This window comes from Capra hircus, chromosome 28 (assembly GCF_001704415.2).
Source record: "Capra hircus breed San Clemente chromosome 28, ASM170441v1, whole genome shotgun sequence".
Taxonomy (NCBI): Eukaryota; Metazoa; Chordata; class Mammalia; order Artiodactyla; family Bovidae; genus Capra; species Capra hircus.
This window is the reverse complement of record NC_030835.1, coordinates 29,590,570-29,612,241: the sequence shown is the minus strand read 5'-3', so window position 1 is coordinate 29,612,241 and position 21,672 is coordinate 29,590,570. Positions and strand designations below refer to the sequence as shown.

At 40.4% G+C, this 21,672-nt stretch overlaps 1 protein-coding gene across 2 annotated transcripts in view; it reads right to left on the bottom strand.

Annotated features, from left to right (window-relative positions):
- Positions 1 to 21,672, bottom strand: part of ANK3 (ankyrin 3) — a 750,492-nt gene that overhangs the window by 222,176 nt on the left and 506,644 nt on the right. For both annotated transcript variants that reach the window (XM_018042183.1, XM_018042184.1), the window contains 3 exons: positions 18,912 to 19,010; positions 13,289 to 13,474; positions 11,295 to 11,393 (listed from right to left, as the gene is read on the bottom strand). In XM_018042183.1, coding sequence (XP_017897672.1) covers positions 11,295 to 11,393; positions 13,289 to 13,474; positions 18,912 to 19,010 — 384 coding nt within the window. The remainder of the gene's footprint in view (positions 1 to 11,294; positions 11,394 to 13,288; positions 13,475 to 18,911; positions 19,011 to 21,672) is intronic.

Here is a 21,672-nt window from a genome sequence, read left to right as displayed (position 1 = left end):
AACTCATATTCACAGTTCAGCAATTAGTGAAGCTGAAAGGAGCTACAGGTCTCAAAATGCTGTCTGCAGACAATTTCCAACCAAAAGGAAAGAGCTATAAAGCATCAGTCTTCTGGTTCTAACCTCACTCTGCTACCTCACCGACAACCAAACAGAAGAATGTCCACAAGTTGATCACACACCTTGCAACCTTCACCATTAATGTTGCATTTAAAATCCCTTGGCCAAAAGCTGTTAAGAAGTTCAGGTCTTCTGAGCATTAGCTGCCCATCCTCCTTGCTTGTTGTTTAGTCGCTAAGTCATGTTGGACTCTTGACCCCATGGTCTGTAGCCCATCCGGCTCCTCTGCTCACGGGATTTCCCAGGCAAGAATACTGGAGTGGGTTGCCATTTTCTTCTCCAGAGGATCTTCCTGATCCAGGGATTGAACCTGTGTCTCCTGAACTGACTGATGGATTCTTTACCACTGAGCCACCAGAGAAGCCCATTCTCCTTGCTTGGCACCCTACGTATAGATGATATACTTCCCTTCACCACACACACACACAGACACACACACACACGCTATAAAAATATTCAGTCTCTAAAAGAGTGGCTAGTTCAACTCTGACATTTTAAAGAACTCATGGATCTCATATTTCTTTGATTATATCACTATTAGCGCTGATTCAAAAGGAGCCCGCTCTGTGTTGATAGTAAAGAAAGCCCTTCCCTGCTGTAAGTATCTAAGACGAGAGGGACATACAGTAACTGAACCAAAGTGGGGATGAAAAATCCAATTATCAAATAATAAATTCTTTTCTATACATTGAGGAAAGTTGTTTTTAAATGTTTAATAACTAAAAATGAGTTAATGATATTAGATTTCCAGGAATCTTTCTAATGAATGCTGCAACTTTACTAAAACAATCTTTTTTTTTTTCAACTAGTCCATCTTTAAAACAGTGTATCTTTTTACTCTACTAGTAAAATTTCTTAAAAACAAATATATGAAGGTACTTTATAGTTATAAATTTTCCACACTCAAGTCATTTCTGATAAATCTGAAACTAGTTTCTGTGTTGAATATTTTTCTTTCCCTTCCAGAAAGTAAATCACTCTGCAGGGTTTGGAGATGTCAGTGAACATGGCACTGTCAGTTTCTCAACTATCCTGCCCTCATTTGGCCTTCCAATAAATCAGATTCTCGCTGAAGTTTCAAACATCTTAAAAAATGAAAATAATGTTTTTGAAATTCCTAAAGAATGATGCGTTGATAAGAAAAAAAAAAAAAAGCCAGTTTACTGCAGATGGCCTTATCTATGTGCAATGTACTTGTTCTAAGGAGATGGAGCTCCTCTGGGCACCATGAAGACCACAGCTACCCAGAGGCCAACATTCCAGCCTCAGGTTCCATCTGGCACCGAGCTGGGGGCTGATGGTCACAAACTGAGGCATAAAAATGAGTTAGAAGCTCTGATTCAAATGTTTGATTCTTCCATCTTATGCTCAGTAGGATCTGGAACAAGGAACTTCTTGGGACTTCAGTTCTCATCTGTAAAAATACCTATTCTTGTGGGACTCAAATGATGGCACTGTAGGAAAGTATTTTGTAAATGTGATAGAAATTCAAGGTTATAATATTAAGGGCTTATAAATATAAAGGTAGTTGTTATAAGCAAAAGAATGAGATTTCTGTGACTCAATTTTAGACACTTTACATAAAGATTTCATTTATAGCACAGCCTCAGTCCATGTTTAATATGGTTGATCAGAAGAATCACCTGAGGGAAATGTATGATACCTTTTTGTCATATAGCCATTAAGTCTCTAAGCACTAAGAGTCTATTTCAAAGCATGATCATTAGGAACCCAACAATGCAGAACTGATATAGACGATAAATAAAATGTAGCGGAAATGTGAATGCATTATCTTTAAAAATGAATCTGATCATTTGTCAGTTTTAAAGTTTGCTAATCTTTCAATCAGGGCTTTCCCAGTGGCTCAGACCGTAAAGAATCTGCCTGCAATGCAGGAGATCTGGGTTTGATCTCTGGGTAGGGAAGATCCCCTGGAGCAGGGAATGGCAACCCACTCCAGTATTCTTGCCTGGGAAATCCTACAGACAGAGGAGCCTGGTGAGCTACAGTCCATAAGGTCACAAAGAGTCAGACATGACTCAGAGACTAACACTTTCACAGTCTTTCAATTAAAACATCCTTAAATACGTGATGGAGTTTTTTAGTAAATGAAAAAAAAATCTTCCAAGTCTTTAAAAATATATTGAATTCATTTGCAGCTGGCACAGGCAGAGAACAAACAGCCAGCCGATCCAGGAAAGGCTACTGCCAGTTCTGGTTTTCCTGGGATGACCCTGGATTAAGTCCAAAGCCTGGTACACACTTCCTCCAATGCTGGAATATTATGAACTGCACAGTTTGAATGCGGTTTATTTCACTTGACTGTTTGTACTGTCTAATTTTACTTGACTGACTTAGTTTGCTGTTCTTAGCTCAAGCTCCACCACCTTGAAGCTGTATGACTTAATTGAAACAGAAGTTATTTAACGTCTTTCTCTCTGGTGTAAGATGAAACCCATACCCGCATCTCACAGGATGCCTGTGAGGAATAAGTGAAATAATGTATAGGAAACTTACTACAGTACCTAGTAATAAATGAAAGCTATTTCCTAAATTGATCTGAATTTTGGATAAGTTATTTCCACCTCATATTTCAATTCTCAGTAATAAGAGCTAAAAGACCCTCAGAGTCTCCCAGTCCAACCACTCTGAGGGATGCACCATAGGGGAAGCTTTTGATGCTGTCTGCAGAGGAGTCCCAGAGTGAGTCCGAACTGCTAGCCTCTTCTTCCCCATCTGGGGACATTCCCATCTCTCCATCTCTCGGCTACAGAAAGATGATCAATCCAGCAACGCTGTCTCTGAAGGAACAGCACTGGCTCCACTGGCACCCTGGCTGGGACACTGTTACTGGCAAGGGGATGTCTCTGAAGGGGGCTTAGCCATCCCAGCCCTCTCCTGTTACATGGCAGCCATCATTCCACATCTCCATTTAAAGTCCTGCAATGACTTTTAAGAACAGAGAATAAATGGTGGGGACCAGGGCCTGGAGGTGGTGGGTGAGTTGGAGAGATGCTGTTTATAGGTACGAACGATAAACAAGTTGTGGAGATCTAATGCACAGCATAGTGATCATAGTCAACAATACTGTATTACCAACTTCAAAGCTGCTGAGACTAGATCTTGATTGTTCTCACCCCCAAAAGGAATAATTATGTGACATGTCAGAGCTATTAGCTAATACGACTGCAGTAGTTGGATTGTAATATACAAACTAACACCTTTTATACCTCAGACTTACAAAATGTATTATGCTGATTATCTAAAACACAAACAGATGAACCAACCCCAAACCCTGCAATTACTCCCTTCTACCTTCAGGATCCAGACCAGTGCCTTCAGTCCAGCTGGGTTTTCAGGGAGTCCCCTCCCACTGGGATGAACTCACCATTCATCTCCAGCCTCATTTCATACGTACAAATGGGCCTCAGTCTCCAATTCTTGGAGTTCACTCTAATCCCTTTACATCCATCCCAGCTTAGCTTTTACATTTTTTTTCAACTACACAGGGACAGGCTGATCTCCTACCTGAACTTGTTTTCTTGCAACCTACTACTTTGATTTGGGAAAGAGCCTTTAAATGACTGTGCTGCTGCTGCTGCTGCTAAGTCACTTCAGTCGTGTCCGACTCTGTGCGACCCCATAGACGGCAGCCCACCAGGCTCCCCTGTCCCTGGGATTCTCCAGGCAAGAACACAGGAGTGGGTTGCCATTTCCCTCTCCAATGCATGAAAGTGAAAAGTGAAAGTGAAGCCGCTCAGTCGTGTCCGACTCTTAGTGACCCCATGGACTGCAGCCTACCAGGCTCCTCCGTCCATGGGATTTTCCAGGCAAGAGTACTGGAGTGGGCTGCCATCGCCTTCTCCAGATGATTGTGCATGTGTCCCCAAATTCACCTCTTGCAACATTTTGGTTCTGCAAAGTTCTAAATGCTTCCCTCTAAGTGTCCCTTCACCCTTCCTGTATATTCCTCAAACCACCAGAGGAAAAAGAACAAGACTTTCTCATGGAAGAACTATGATGCCCGGGAGAAGGCAAGGTTGTACTTGAGTTCATCCAAGAGTACCTTCTGACAACAGGGAGCATGAACAATGGTCCGAATGTTCAGCAGGGGTGGGGGTTGGGGGGCGGTGCAGTGGCCCTCGGCTGCTATTTGCACTCACTGGAGGAAATGAAAATTCTACCATTAATGAATAATTCCCTTTTAAAGTGCAAATGAATAAAATGAGTTCTGCTAACTCCTACCTTAATAGAACTTTATTTCACAGAATTTCAAAATAGGATTTATTCGGGTCATTTAAAAATGTTCTCAGAGCAACAATTCTAGAGCAGCACTGTAGGGAGCAGGGTGTATACTCAAAGAGGAAAAGTGAAACAAAGGGAAATACGTACTTTCCAATTTCTGTGATTTTTTTGTTGTATTGGTATTCTTACTGTCTCCAACAGTACCATATTAATAGCTTGGCAAAGGCTGACTTCCTCACGCTGACAAACGTGGATGCAAACAGTAACTCCAACATTCTGGGAAGCATCGTGTCAGACTAGCTCTGGACGTACTTGAGAGAGTAGCCGTGACACCACCATGACACGTGTTTGACACGTGTCACCCTGGACAGGTGAACGTGTCCTACAATGATGGGTCTCCTTGCAGAGGCAAGCATTAATCACCACCACCACAAATGTAGCTAGGACACTGGCCCACAGGCTGAGCGATTTATATGGATCATTTTGTGCAGTCCCAAGGATGCTGTGCATGGGATACTAGGGTTGGACCCATTTTATGGATGATAAAGTTGAAGCATAAATAACTTGCCCAGGAGTATATGAACTAAGACACAGTACCGGTGTGGAACTCTAGCAGTCTGACTGCCGGGCTGTTTGCTTGGACACTGTTCTACACCGACTCTCTATGGCGAAAGGCCTCCATCACTGTCAGACAAGGTGGTCGAGCAGAAGGGAAGGGCGTGTGGTCGACTGATCTCTCCCTCATCTGGCGACTAGAAAACTGCAGCTGGATGATGAAGAGACTTGCCCTGGACCAGACCAATGACTGATGACATGGCCAGGATGGGCTCCTGCATGTATCTGAGGACGCGTCTCCTCCCCTCAGACGGCTACAGCTTGGAAACTTCGCCTTTGCAAGCAAGAACAGCACAGATCCCTAACCACACAGTAAGATGTCAATAAGCTCCCATGTACTAATGGATTTAAGATAAAAATATCCCTTAAAAAATTACATAGGCAAACCTCCTATGATGTGGCATTTGGGGAATTAAATGGAATAGGCAGGAATAAGAGTGCACAGCGTGCTTAGAGCAGTCCTCCATAAAAGGTCTATTCACGCACCACTCTGCCCTTGCCTTACTGGTTTTGTTCTTCCTGAGATGTTAATATCACCATGGCAACAAGAATATGCTTCACGAATTAGCCACATGGTGACTTTCCCATAACTCACATTCCTTTGCTAAGTGCTCCCCAATCTTCATTTTTATTCCAAAGGAGGGTTATATAACCCATTAAAATAGTATCTTTAATGCTATTGAGCCTATATTAGGAGATAAACACTGTATTATATTTGAAAACACATATCAATAAAAATGAATGTGTGTGTGTGTGTGTGTTTGGGCTCAACCCAAGTTAAGGAATGACATCTAGTTAAAAAATAGGACTGTAGAATGCAGGGAAAATATATTTTTTTTAATGTACTTGCAGTGATAGGGCCATACAAATCACAGCAAAGTCTCCAGAAGCCCTCGGTCCTTATAAACACGTGACAAAAAGTCACCTTCCTGCTGGAGCTATGCTCAACTCTTCTCCTTCTCCATGTTTGAGTAGCTGATGCCCATTCCTAGCTCTGTCTGGCAGTGGCCTTGATAGCTCATAAACTGAGGCACTACTTCAGACACACTTAACCGAACAAAGCTTGGCAGCAGCTCTTGGTGACTGACCCTTTGTCCTAGGTTTGTCTTCCAAGGTCAACTATGCTGCTCAGTTTGAAATCAACTTGCCTCTCAGTGTCTGACAGTCAAGACCTGGGTTTGGTGCACTTGCCTATACCTCTCTATTAGAATCCTATGGATTTCTCATCTCCCTTAATGCAGCTCATATCAGTTTGGGAAGTGGGACCCTGACGCCAGGCTGAAGCTCAGTCTGAAATTCTGACAGGTCAGGAAGAGGACTGGGGCTTGAAGAAAGCAGGTTTAAATAGGTACTGGGTGCCCAGGAGTCGTGGATAAGGAGCCCTGAAAGTTATTTGTTCATTCATTCTTGAATTCAATAAATACAGGGTTGGTCAAAAGTTCATTCAGATTTTTCCATAATGTGTTACGGAAAACCTCGAATGAACTTTTTGGCCCACCCAAAATAATAGTCCTTCCCAGTGCTAGGTGCTGGGTTATACACCAGGAATTCCAAAACGTGTAGTAACACATAAATCTGCCCCTGAGGAGCTCAAAGTCCTGCAGGGAGGCAAAGCACGGGGTGTGGGAGGCCTACTTCATGATACTTCTACTTCAGCCTGAATAGGACTGCTCAGATAATGCACATACCTTAGTAAAGAATTAGGGGAGAGTCTGTGTTGTATGGTTGAGCATTCTGGGGTCTCAACAATTTAATAGCATCAGGACAGTGGGTTAATTGAGTCTGAACCTCCAGGTCTAGCTTATAGCAGAAGCGCTTTAATGTTTGCTAGGTGGAATTTAACTGAGAAAGGAAATCTCCTGATAATGTTTATCCATAGACATCATGCTGACCCCATGTCAACCTCTTATTTGGGTAGAATGTAAAATCCAACATTTGTATGTTACCATCAATGGGGTTAGTAGTTCAACTGTCTAAAACCACTGCTCTCACTTTAATCAAAAATTAAGATAGTTTAGATAAAGTAGCCTTTCTTATGACTTAACTGAGTTCCAAAAGTGGCCAAGCCTCTGCTAAAACTGTTCAAAACATCTAAAAAGGCAGTACAAGCGGACATGTTACCTGTGACACAGATGCCAAGATCTATCACATGCAGTTAGAACATCACACAGCTAAATAGCTGAGCCACAGTCTCTCAGCATCCCTGGCCAGGGCGCCTTCACAGATGGAGATTTAGGCTGTACAGGATAGTAGGAATTGAACCTTTTTGAAATGTAGTTACTAAAGATAGTATCAACTACAAAACTCATCATTCTTCACTAAATTTTCTTTTCTTTTGTTAGCTGCACTGTGTGGCGTGCAGCTCTTAGTTCCCTGACTAGGGATTGAACCTATGCCCCTTGCAACGGAAGCACAGTGGTCTTAACCACTGGACACCAAGGAAGTCCCCCAAACTCACTATTCTTAACAGAAGGATTAACATGGCACACAAATTGCATTTGAGTTATTTTACACACAAAGTGACTCTATAGATAATTAAGATTTCCTTTGTCAAACAGTGAAAACTATATAACCCGTGCTTCCCTTCTATTATATGCCTCAAAGTGCTTAGAGGCTACATTTATTCTCCAGTTGTATTCACTAGTCTTTTCTAGCTGCTTGGTAACATTTACTTTTCCTTTTTCCTTCTTACATGTCTTACTTTGCAAAGCTCCTGAAATCCTTCTGGAAAAAAATGAGGTATAACACTCAAACACACAAAATCCCTAATCCTTTCAGAGATCAAAACCAAAAAGTACTACATACCAAGACCAATAGAAGGATGTTTTATTCAATTATCTTCCCCAAATGGGAAGGTAAATAATAATTTACAAGAGAAAGGTCAATGACAAGAGTGAAGATTAAGTTAGGTGGTCCATTACATTTGATGAAAAAACTCTTAGCCAGCAAAGTATGCATCTATCTTCTTCAATCAATAAAAAGGAATTTTGCAGGCATCCAATAATATGATTTGGCTTTTACTTACTAAAGTGCATAAATGCTCCTGACTGGAATGACAATCAGTAGCAGCTCTGGTGTGTCTTAGTCACATTCTCTTTCCCAAGAGAGCCAGGATAATTTGCTAAGGGAGCAAGGGTCACGCATAAATTCAGATGGTGTCAAGGCCATCTCAGCACATGAATGCAGAGCGCAAAGTGTGCTGACGCTGCACTGCGGTATTCAGCACTTACTCTATTTACTCCCTGCAGCAGACCCACGAGGCTGAACAGGTCTCCATGGATAATCCAAAAGGAAATATTTAAGATGTCAGACAGGATATCTTACATATATATGGCAGAATTACAATACAAACGTCCAAATTTACATCATAATAAAAATCTAAGGAAAGGTATTAATGTAACAGGTAATCATGCTGTGAAGCAGTTACCATCACTGATACTAGGGGTATACACTGGCTAGGATCAGCTTTCTTGCTGCCTAAATTAGCTAGCACTACAAAGAAGCAGAGAAAGCAATCCGTTCTACTGTGTTCTACCTTGAGTTACACCATGTTTAGCTCTGCCTCCTCTCGGCCTTGGACACGTACGTGGACTGCGTGCAGGAAATGATTCCAGAAGGGTGATTCCCCCCTGCTCTCCCCACTTCTCTTTGCCAGCAGGTAGCCATCCATTCTCGAGGTCATGCTCTCAGCCCGTAAAGAACCTCAAGACTGTATCTGCCTTTCTTCAGCGATCTGTCACAGCCAGGAAGCAGACATCACGGCCTCCCTCAGACAATGGTGGCTGCTGTTGTTTTTTAACTTGACCTCTAACTTTCTAATCAATACCTCTAGCTCAACCTGGTTCCTGAAGAACATGATTTACAGTTATGATTTGCAGCTAGTTCTCAACAACTGAGGCTTACTGATCCCCTATTGTTTAGACCAGGCAAAATCGGATCCCATCTGTGTTCCGGGGCATTTTACTTTCACCTGCTGTTTCTGCTACATCCCTGAGAGAACTCTGACCTAGGAAGACCCCGCTTAAGGTGGGAAGGGAGGGGACTCTGTAACACAAAAGGCTGGATGCTGGATTAGTATATAATATTACTAGAGATTTGGAACCCACAATGTGCTTGCGGAGGCAACTAGCACTTGCCTCTGATTAAGCTCTTCATGAAGACCAGTCCAGCTCAGACCTCCTACAGCAAGCCATCCGCCAGCCACTGCAGAGGGGAGCTGGGCTTTCCAGTATGAGCAACAGTCCAGACATCCTAGTAAGTACAATCAAATTCTGCCACAGCCTTCAGCTCAGAATGCTACGAGGCCTCACTAATTAGGAATGACTGGGAGTAAATGTCAGCAAAAGGTCTGAAATTTAACATTTTAAACAAAGGCACAATGCAACTATCTTAAATCACATATGGTAATTCAGACAAGGTTAACAACCACGGTCTGAGGTCTCCACTGATCTTTAATCGATAAATTAGCATCATTTGTAATTACCATAGTAATTGTTTTAATGTAAATGGATGCTTTGGAATTGCTTGAAGGAGGCTGAAAATACTGTAATTTGTCCTCTTAAATTGTTTAAACATTGTCCCAATCTTAGTTTCAGCAGCATCAGGAAATTTCTAAACAATGGCACCAAGACAAACTTCAAACACTACCCTGACATGAATTTTCCAAATGTCCTAATTAGAAGATGTGACTTAATGAGGTTTTCTGTGAGTTAGAGAAATGAAACCAGAAGAATGCATCTTACAGACACGGGGTTTTTACACATCGGCATGCCCTGTTTATACATGACTTAAAGAAGTGCTTAGCTTTGTCCTTCTAAATGTCACTCAAGCCCTTGGGTCTGCTGAAACCCAAGGATGCTATTAATGCAAGAAGAACACTCACAGCTCTAGAGTGACAAGAGCTGCCGTATTTAAACTGATAAAAGCTTTTAGCAGGCTGAAGACAATCAGATAGGAAATAGCTTTTATGTTAGTACAATGTTAGCTCTTATTAATTTTTATAGGATTAATGAATTATAGGAAGGATGAGAAAAATGAACCCCTAACATCATCAGAGTGAGACAGAAGACTGAAGGGGTGAAGAGCTTTGGGGCCGAAATTCTGCCTTTTCTCATTTGCTAAGCTCTATCATCTGGACCGGCTATTTCTTGTCTCTAAGTCTCGGTTTCCCCTTCTGTAAAACAGGGACACAAACACTTTTCTTGACATAAGAATTCATGAAATAAAAATGCTCAGCTTGGCATCTGCTTCAAAGATAGCATTACTTTTACGGCTGCTATAGCTACTGCTAGTACCAGTATTATGATTGTTTTCCCTATCTGGTCTATTGCCACTTCTCCCCTAACAAGTGAGGTTTTTAGCAAAAATAATACTTCAAATCCTATGTTCAAAATCACAGTGTTGCTGCTGCTGGGGATGATGCGTCAGACGCTGTGCTAAGCGTTCTCCACACTCTCCTGTTTCTCAGTGACCCAGTGCAGGAGGGCTGATGTTATCTTATTATTATGGTTTGTTCTTTAATTTCACAGTCCACGTTAACTTCATCTTATCAATGAGGAAACTGATGGACACAGAAAGAAAAGTTAAATCCAACACAGGAGGCCAGGGAGTCTGAATCCTGAGTCCCCACATCTGACCACTTCTATATTCTGCTTCCTGCTTTGTTTCTATTTCTGATGATACTGTTGCTGACGATCAAGCCCAGCCCAAGACTGGTTTCTGCATTCAGAGCCCTATTACTCTGGATCTCTGAGTTGCTGTCCAGGGGTACATGTGATACTGTAATTCCTTTTGCTATGAATATGAATTTATTCGGGTTACAAAATCACATTCTGAAATGTTACACATTCTGAAAGTGTATAGGGGATAGAAGATAAGAGCAAAAGGTGGCCTCTATTACTTGGGTTCTGAGATTTGGGCCTCAAATACAGTTCATTCCCATCTGGAAGATCAAGACCCTGATTTCTACAGCACTGTTAGTGCTATCAGACCCATTTCATACACACTCAGAAATTTCAGCTTGCAGGGGCAGCCTGTAGTTTCCACATGTGCTTATTCACATCACATCTTCTGTATGTCACTCATTTATCACACACCCCCATCCCCACTCCCAATCTTGGTTTTCTTTTCCTGCTAGAAAATAGCCATACCTGTCTACAAGCAAGAAAGTGCACCAGGAAAAGTAGAAAACACAGCTTCCCTGACGGGGAAGACCCTTGGAGGCCACCTGGCCTGACCGCCTCCTCATGCTGGGGGAGTAGGGTCAAGAATCGTTTCAAATGCTTTGAGGGCACGTCAGATTGCAGCACTCTTACCCGTGCAGTGAAGTCCACGGCAGCTGCTCGGTTTAACAGCAATGTGGCTACGTTGATATTTCCATAGTGGGCAGCTATGTGGAGCGGAGTGAAGCCACTCTGGAAAGAAAACACAGCAGACGTTCAACTGATCCCTGCTGGCCTCTTGTCTCACATGTTAATACCACAACCCTGCCCAGATCAAAACGAGGAAGCAAAATATGCTGAGGTCCGCATTCCATTCTGTACTAGGTTTCTTTCCATTAGTGCCAATTGCTCATAGGATTTCAAAGGGATGCCAGACTCACAGGGAGAGGAATAGCCAGGAAGGAACCAAGGGTGGAGACTGAGCCATTTTTGTAATCTGGGAGCAGAACTACACAGAAGCCAACATGTCCAAAAGTCAAAATAGGGGTGACAAGAAATATCTTGATAGCTCACAGAAAGTTCGATGAGTACCACTGTTGTATTATTGATGGTAGAACTGTCCATTGAAACTGTCAAAATTTCACTAGTATTATATATTCAATATAGAGTCAAATTAACCAACAGTAAAAGCCAATTTTAATGATAAAAGCAATTTGGGGGGAAGAGGTGCTATTACAGTTGGTCTTGAATCATGGTGAATGCATTTCATAAAGAAATTGACAAGCTGGTCTCTTTATTAGCAAATGCCTATTCAATAACCCCTTTTTCTGGATTGTTCATACCAAGATCATTTTACTTCCTTGAAAAATGCTAAAACATGCAGCGATTTACTTAGTCCCCAAAGATTTCAACCTTACAGGAACTAGATGCATTTCTAAGTCGTCAGCAAGCTTCTCAGCCATGCTAGCGGTCTGACTGATTCTTGTCAAGGGTGGGTCACAGGGTACCCTTCCGAGGTAACTTTCATTTTGCTGACACCACTGAGGGCGAGTGTCATGCAGAAATCTGAAGATTCAGTCCTAGATGAGTAGAATGACAGGGTTGTCTGCAGCTGTAGGTAGAGCTGAGAAGTTTCTCAAGTGTCAAGATGCTTCATGTCACAGGACTCTATTGTAGTACCCTTAAGTTTCAAGGATGCCTAATACTTCCTCCTTTCAAACACCAGGTTCAGCTGCAGAAAGCCCTGGTAATCAAACTACTATCTCCTCTGGCACATGCTACTTTGAGGGTGGGGGTAGGAAGCAGGTATCTAGCCTACAGACGGCAATGCAAAGAAGAAGGGAAAGAAACGAGGCGGCAGCACTAAGGAATGGGAAAATGGTGATGCAGATATAGATTAAATGTACACGGATATACATATATATATATACCTCTGTTGTTCTATTCACCACCATCTAGGTTAACACATTTGGAAGCAAAGAGGAGGAAAAAATGAACGGTTAGTTTGCTATCGGTGATCATGGATGGCAGAAAGCTCATGACAGCTAGGTAATGCAGATGGAAGCTCTAATGGCAGCACAAAAGGCACAGAAAGAAAGCTAGACTGAATGAAGGGCTACACGAGGGCCTATTCCAAATGCCATGTTTCCTTCACAGACACTTGTAAGTAATGTGTGTCCAGACAATGGGAGTTGTTGGCTGGGACTCTGGCTGCTGGCATGCCTTCTGCAGCTGATCAATACTCAGTGTATAGCCTGCCGTCTTAGATAGCAACCAAAAATTTATTTGGCACACACTGTGGCTAGCAGTTTCTAATTTTTCACCTTGATGTTGGAACTGAAGTGCTAAATACATTAAAAATACATGTTCAAAGGAAGGACATTATCGGGTGTCTCTCGATTGATTTCTGTTGAGGTGGCCACCTATCAGCACATATGGGGCAGCACCCACAGGTCCCTCCCAGCTGTAGGTGCCAAGGGTAGGGGTGCTGCGCCTTCAACTGGATGTCTTGGGGGCACGATTTTATTCCTTTCAGCGCAGTTAAGTGTTTGGCGTAAGCATGCCCAAAGGGGGCCCAGGCGTTCTTCACGTTTGGGTGCCTAACAGAGGAGGATGCCGTGTGCCTAGCGTGTTTGCCAGGGCCTCACCTTTGACTCCACATCCGCATTGTTGTCATTCTGCAGCAGCAGGGCAGCGGCTTTCGTGTCGTCTTTCCGGGCGGCGATGTGAAGAGCTGGGAGACGCACTTTTCCTTTTGTGTCATTTTCTAGCAGAAGTGACACTACTTGGTCGTGACCTTGTTGCAAAGCTACTGCCAATGGTGTGAAGCCATCCTGCAAACAGACGATGGGTCAAGACTGGCCCCTGTGGACATTTTCTACTTGATTAACAAGTAAGAAGGTGATCGAGTGTCAATTTTTGTTCACAGTTATTAAAGCTGACATATTCAAGTAGTTCCACATATATGTGGAAAGATATTAAAAAATAAATACATACATACATATATATATACACACACCCCGAAACAGAAAATAATTTTAAAGGTAAATTTCCATCATTATTTCAAACTATTTTATCCAGTACTTTGTTGCCTAGTATATCTTGTCTGCTTCATCTCTATACCTTGCAACCTAGTGTATATTTGGTACTCAATTACTATATGTGAATTAATGAACTATACTCATTGCTGTTTTAAGGAAGGTATGCACGAAAGACTCTTGGCTTCTCTGACCAATAAAAGAATGGACCATATAAAACATGACTAGAAGCAATTCAGACATACACACATATCTGTACAGTTAGTCTTCCCACTGTATTGCCCTGGGACTTGACAAAGAGAAGACAGCTACAGATTTCACTGCAGTTGGAAAATCTAGCATTACTGACCATAAAAAAGAAAGCACAGAGGAGAATATCCTGAGTTGTTGTTATTGTTGTTTAGCTGCAAAGCTGATTCTTTGCAACCCCACGGACTACAGCCCATTAGGTTCCTCTGTCCATGGGATATCCCAATTAAGAATGAGTGAGTTGCCATTTCCTTCTCCAGGGTATCTTCCTGACCCAGAGATCGAACCTGCATCTCCTGCTTTGCAGGTGGATTCTTTTCCAATGAGCCACCTGGGAAGCCCCTGAATATCCTAAGACTGGCTCCCACATTTTAAATCTGCAATACTTTAATTATCACACACTCAAAAGAACATTTCAAAGTCATTTTTGCTAGACAATTGGCAAGTAGGTTACTTTATTATTCTATTCAGATCATGATATTTATTATCTATAGTAAATCATATTTATTATTTGTAGTACAAATAATACTCCTTGTGGTACAAAGCAAGGACTGCTCTAATGGAAGAGTGCTTGTAAGGGAAAAAGAAAAAACATAGTTACTTGCATATTCATGTCTTATTGGTTTTCCTAGAAGATCACTTTCACCATTGTTTTCCTTGCTGGAAAACAGATAAGTGCTCCTAGCACTTGTTTGGCTGAATGCAAATCAGTATATTTATATTCAAGGATTGTAAAATATCAGCCCCCAAGCACCTAAGTGACAGCATTGCCCGGGCCCTTCTCATATAAATCTTGTATAAATCTCCATTCTCCTTACTGTCTCTACCCTGGCATCTAAACTCAGGCTATTTGCCCCACTCTGAAATGTCCTCCTCCTTGCTTTACCTACACAAATTCTATCTACACTCCAAGCTTCAAGATCTAGCTGCAGTTCCACTTGGTCTGTTCAACTTCTCCAGAAAGACCCAAGTGAGGAAGAGGATAAGCATCAATGTAACCAGAAGGACATTCTCTGCAACCATTAATAATAAAGGTTGGATATAACCTAGACATCACCAAAACAACACCACAGGTTAAAGTACAAAGTTTAAGTGTAATTTAATGTTACAGGAAAAGGAATCAGCATAACCATGAACATGCACGATCTCATTTCCACTAAGAGAAACATGCGTATTGTGAATATGGACAAAAAAAATCTGGATGGATAAACAGAATGTTATCTCTAGGGACAACTAACTGTGGCTTTTTCTTTTCTCTTTTTATTGTACTCCTGAAGGAAGAAACAGACAGAACAGGCTCCATCTTGAAAGCAGGACTCCATCTTGGGTCGGACTGTGGACTTTGAGCTATATGCCCAGTATCTATGGAAACGACACACCGACTGGAAAAACCAGGCCCCCTGGATAGAAGAACCCCAGGGCTCATACCTAGACTCTCCATTGCCTAAAAGAATACCTAATTATCTGTGTAACCAAATAGAATCATAAATTCTATTATGCTTATTGGGGTATGACCACAGGCCTATTAATAATTGTCCACTGTTAACTACCTAGGCTTAAGGCATATGAATCACGGGTTAACTTTGATTGTTTCTTTCTCTTCCTTTGTTCAGACTAGTTTCACGGAATTTGGGGAGGTGGCTTTGGGCACGTACACTTAAGGTATATAAGGTTTTCACAAAAACTGGTTGGGGTCCTTGGCTAAGAGGAGACTGCCGTGGGCCCGAGGAGACTCTGCCGTGGGCCCGCCTGTGTAATAAACTGCACTCCACTATCTGCATTGTCCTTCTGAGTGAGTTCGTTTCCTGGAACGCGTGGCTACAACACTTCCTCATTTACTTAATATATTACTTTCACAAAAGAGAAAAACACATCTAAAAAATGGAATAGTGAAGGGAAAGAGCTGTGTGTTAAGAGTTAAACGTTGCACCTCACTTTTAAAACCTGAGCAAAATCTAAGGGGTAAAAATGACAGCTCACTTCTGTTTTGCAGCAAAATGAAGTGGTTACATTTCCACCCATAGGAATGTTTCAGTCCATAAGGCCTAAACATAAAGGAAACTATTTTGTACCAGAAAATCAACTGCAGCTAAGACGATTAGCACTGACAAGAATGTGCTTCTTGCATAAACCAATTAAAGACACAAAGATACCAGTCCTAAGGTGTTAATAGCTAAAATTAGCAGCTCCAGATTTTGCTTCCAAACCAAGTTTGAATGGTTTAGCTTGCTCTATGATATTCTTAAGAGAAAAATACAAGCCAAAAGGAAATATGATGGAAGTTCCACATGTATCCTCACTGCCGTTTGGAGTATCTGGCACACAATAGATGCCATCAGTGAACAAATAAATTTACCTCATGCTTCAAAATCTTGATTAGCCAAAGAAGGAAGATATACATGCAAAGACAGGATACACAGTACACAGTAATACAGGAAAAGTTTTGAAAAACACAACCATGCCAAAGACCTCATACATATATACAAGGAGCATATGGAAAAAATTGTATTGAAGGAACTTGACAATATCATATTATCTAATAAGTTGAAAATTCTGCTAAATTTTTTTTCATCTAAGGAATCCTTTCATTGCTCATTACTGTTCATTCTGTAAATACAGACTTCTGTGTAAATGACACCAATATTATTGCTAGTAAGAAGGCAAAATTGTAATTAGAACATTATGTGAATGAAACATCTTATTTCTTGCTGTTCTTTTAATTCTCTAGTACTAATAATACAAGAGATAAAAATTCAGCCAAAGCTTCAAATAGCTCTAGATAATCAGATAGCTGTTGTTTACGTGGTGATGGCACCAAATCCCTCATGAAGACATGGGTGTGATTTGTTGTTGGAACACTAATTCATTCATTTATTTTTTTAAAGCTAAAAAAACCTTTGAAAGTAAAGTAATATAAAGCAGTAAAAAAAAATCTATCAAATATCTATCTATCCATCTATGTACATATCTACCTATATCTATCTTCCTGCTAAAAGACTAAATTAGTTGTTTGAGGATCTCATATGTTCCTTTTTAGTCAGTTGTAGTGCCTTTTGGGGGGGCCTGAAAGCTTAAAAAAAACACAGAGAACCAGCGACTTACTGATGATTAGTTGACAAGGTAATTCTATAGTCTTTTAATGGTAAACTGGTCTTATGTTTGTTCTAAAGGAGAGACACTCAGTGATCTGCCCATCACAGCCTAAAAAAAGAATACTACCTGCCCTTCACAGATGAAAAAGTACCACGGAATTGCTGTCATCAGGATATTCATATTACATAGTATTTCCATCCAAAAATAGGAAGGGGTTTTCTCTTCTACACCAACCCTGGCTCCTATACCCATCCTCCCTGAAAAGCATGAGGTGACCCACATGTCATATTTGAGGGACTCACACAGGTTACCTTCTTCCCAGTGTGAGGAGAGCCACTGCTCTGTGCATACAAAAGCTGGTTACTCTGCCATCAGCCACTCATTATTTACTACCAAGCTCTAAGGATATTATTATTATTATTTTTTTAAATCCATTCTCAAAATAAAAGTCCCCAAGAGAACTGAAGGCTAGGAAGTGAAAAGTGAGGCTGTCTCCGAATTCTCAGAATAAAACCACTGGAAACAGTACACTATGGACATTTTCCCGTATTAGTACATAGAGTCTTCCCTCATTGTTGCTAGCGCAGAGTACCATTTTACCGTCAAAGTAAAGCAATATTTATCCAATAGCTTCCCCTTTGGTTCTTCCTGGTTTTTAAAAAATTGTTACTACTAATTATGTTGCTGTTTCTTATATAATAACTATTTTTTGCATTATCTTCCAATATACAATGTCATATTAACTATTCAAAGTGGAATTGCTAAGCAAAAAGGTGTATAAATAGTAATTTGCATAGTTAATGTTAAGTGTTCTATAAAAGTGTTGCAACTGGTTGTCAACGTCACCAATATAGTAGTTGAGTTGCAATTTTTCCTACCCCTTGAATTTCTTCTTCATCTCATGCACTAAAGACTGGATCTCATTCTCTGTCTGATTAATAAATTAAGATTTATTTGACTATAAGGAAGGATGAGGTATTTTCATACATTTGTGGTCATTTGCATATTTTTGTGTGTGAACTGCCTCTTCATTTATCTCCTGGTTTTCCTGGAAGGCATGATCTCAAAAGCTGGGCAAGGTTATAGGCAATCCCTGTGCATATAATCCCAATGATATACATCTTTCTTGTGCCATTCAGGAAATACTTCAGAAGGAAAATCAGAGAATTTGGCTTTATGACAGGGGTAACCACCTGTTCTAATTCTTTCTTTTGTTAAAAATAAAGAGTACACAAGCAGTAGTCCTTTATTATTAGCAATAGATTTCTAGTGATCCACTTCAAGGGATCACAATCTTCCATCCAGATTAGTTTCAAAAATAAACTACATTACCTAAAATAGTATCAGTGACTTAAATACTTTATTTTTAATAACTCTCCTATTCATGATTGCAATTTTTTAAAGCCTGCTTTTATCTACTCTTCAAAAAATATATACTAGTTTTGTGTAGAAGTATGAGTTAAATCTAATTAGTTAACTTTAGAAATGCATAAATCCAATCATTATAATTATGCTAACTTAAATTTGGAAAAAACAGATTTAAAACTTATGTTCTATCACAAAAAATATTTCAAAACAGTGGCTGCCTTTGACGCAAAATTGTAAGAAGGAGAAAAGCACTCTCAAGCAATTATGTAAATAGTAAACAAATAGCTCAATTAGAGGGTACTGCCAGGCATTTAAGAGCAGAAAGGGTAACTAGGCATGGAAGATTCTTGAAAGACTAACAATAGACTTTTCTAATGTATTTCATAAAAACTTATGAGCCCACACATTAATATACAACTGTAATGAAATACCAGCGGGACAGATTCTCAATGATACAACTTCAGGTTTCTAAAATCCCTATAAACATGTGAACTCACCCACAAAAAGAACCAAAGTGTCTTACCTCTGTGGCCAGGCTCTGGCTTGCACCATTGTCGAGGAGAAACTTGACAACTTCCAGGTGGTTCTCCTGGGCTGCCATATACAGTGGTGTGAAACCATTCTGCAAAACACCAATTTAAATGTTTGTAGCTTTTTAAAGCTGATCTATCTTTCCACTGTATTGATGCTGTTATATGTTTCAGGAAATGCTCACACATAATAATTTTTATGATACTTTAATGTATATATTTATATATATTACAAAACCTGAGTATGATAGTTTAAGCACAATTATGAAGCATAATTGTTAATTATGCTTCACAATTCTAGTCTGAGTGTGGTTCATAGCTAATAGACTAATTCAAACCAATACATCCAGTTTAGTTAAACATGTGTATCCATTTAAATAAGCACTTACAGAGTGTCTATCATGAGTAAAGAGTTTTACTAGATACCATGAAGATATGAAGAAAAATACATTTGGTCATTGTCCCAATGAGTTTTTTATCCCAAGCAATATTTATTTCTCCTAAACAAAATATGTAATACTTTTACATAAAATTAAGCACCTGAAATAGTTCCAACTTTGGAAGGAATTTATATTAATTTCATACAGATTCAAACTTATCACAGATGAGGTTACTTGGAGCAAAGGAAAGAACACCAATTTGAAAAGGGTATACTTCAGTTTTAAAGTAGAATTCGATTAGGCGGTCTACTTTTTCTAAGTTTCCTCCCTTGTATTTTTTGCAAAGACATATTGTGCATCACTGTCTGAAATGTGCCCAGCTGCCAAGGAACTTGGAAATAAATGCATGTATATATCTTAAGCTTCTTAGTAAAAATGTTCTCTGAAACAATGTATTTCACATCTGTTCAAAGCCTTTGACTGTGTGGATCACAATAAACTGCAGAAAATTCTGGAAGAGATGGGAATACCAGACCACCTAACCTGCCTCTTGAGAAATCTGTATGCAGGTCAGAAAGCAGCAGTTAGAACTGGACTTGGAACAACAGACTGGTTCCAAATAGGAACAGGAGTACGTCAAGGCTGTATATGGTCACCCTGCTTATTTAACTTCTATGCAGAGTACATCATGAGGAACGCTGGACTGGAAGAAACACAAGCTGGAATCAAGATTGCTGGGAGAAATATCAATAACCTCAGATATGCAGATGACACCACCCTTATGGCAGAAAGTGAAGAGGAGCTAAAAAGCCTCTTGATGAAAGTGAAAGAGAGTGAAAAAGTTGGCCTAAAGCTCAACATTCAGAAAACGAAGATCATGGCATCCAATCCTATCACTTCATGGGAAATAGGTGGGGAAATAGTGGAAACAGTGTCAGATTTTATTTTTTTGGGCTCCAGAATCACTGCAGATGGTGACTGCAGCCATGAAATTAAAAGACGCTTACTCTTTGGAAGAAAAGTTATGATCAACCTAGATAGCATATTCAAAAGCAGAGACCTTACTTTGCCAACTAAGGTCTGTCTAGTCAAGGCTATGGTTTTTCCTGTGGTCATGTATGGATGTGAGAGTTGGACTGTGAAGAAGGCTGAGTGCTGAAGAATGATGCTTTTGAACTGTGGTGTTGGAGAAGACTCTTGAGAGTCCCTTGGACTGCAAGCAGATCCAACCAGTCCATTCTGAAGGACATCAGCCCTGGGATTTCTTTGGAAGGAATGATGCTAAGGCTGAAACTCCAGGACTCTGGCCACCTCATGGGAAGAGTTGACTCATTGGAAAAGACTCTGATGCTGGGAGGGATTGGGGGCAGGAGGAGAAGGGGACGACCAAGGATGAGATGGCTGGATGGCATCACGGACTCGACGGATGTGAGTCTGGATGAACTCCGGGAGATGGTGATGGACAGGGAGGCCTGGCGTGCTGCGATTCATGGGGTCGCAAAGAGTCGGACACGACTGTGCGACTGAACTGAACTGAACTGAAAATACTGTAATATTACCAAAAAAAAGTATTGCAAGATATATATATACCAAAACAGGTATTTTTCAAACTATAATAACTTCTCTTTGAACAAATTTTTCAGAATTTAGTTCTATTTAACTGACTGGTCTGGAAATTTTGTTGTATATATTATGCAATCTCAAAGAATAAATGGAAATACATTCTAAATTAAATGTTACAAAACAATACTCAAAGTTTTGTGATTCCAAAGGTTTAAGTTCATTATTATAAATATCAGTGATTATATAATGACCTTACTTATCAAATCTCTGGATGAGTCATATGAATAACAAAATTCAACCTCTACTAACATCAATTTTTTGGTTTATACCTCAGAATTAGGAAGTTTAAAAGATTCTTAAGCAGATAAAAGTGAAAGTGAAGTCGGTCAGTCGTGTCTGACTCTTTGTGACCCCATGGACTGTCGCCTACCAGGCTCCTCTGTCCATGGGATTTTCCAAGCAATAGTACTGGAGTGGATTGCCATTTCCTTCCCCAGGGGATATTCCCGACCCAGGGATTGAACCCAGGTCTCCCGCATTGTAGACAGACGCTTTACCGTCTGAGCCACCAGGGAATAAATCTACCATGGTGAATATACTTCATTCATCAGAGTTCCTCTATTCTAGTTATTTTACACATAATTCTAATTAGCTAGGTTATTAGCTCGCCAAGCTCAAGATTAGAGACACAAAATTAGAGGCAGCAGAGTATGACACAAGATTCAAGCTTCTTCACTGTATATTAGTTACCTAGTAAAATCATTAATTTCACTGTTACTTTGTTCTATCATGAAAGGTTTTATCAATATTA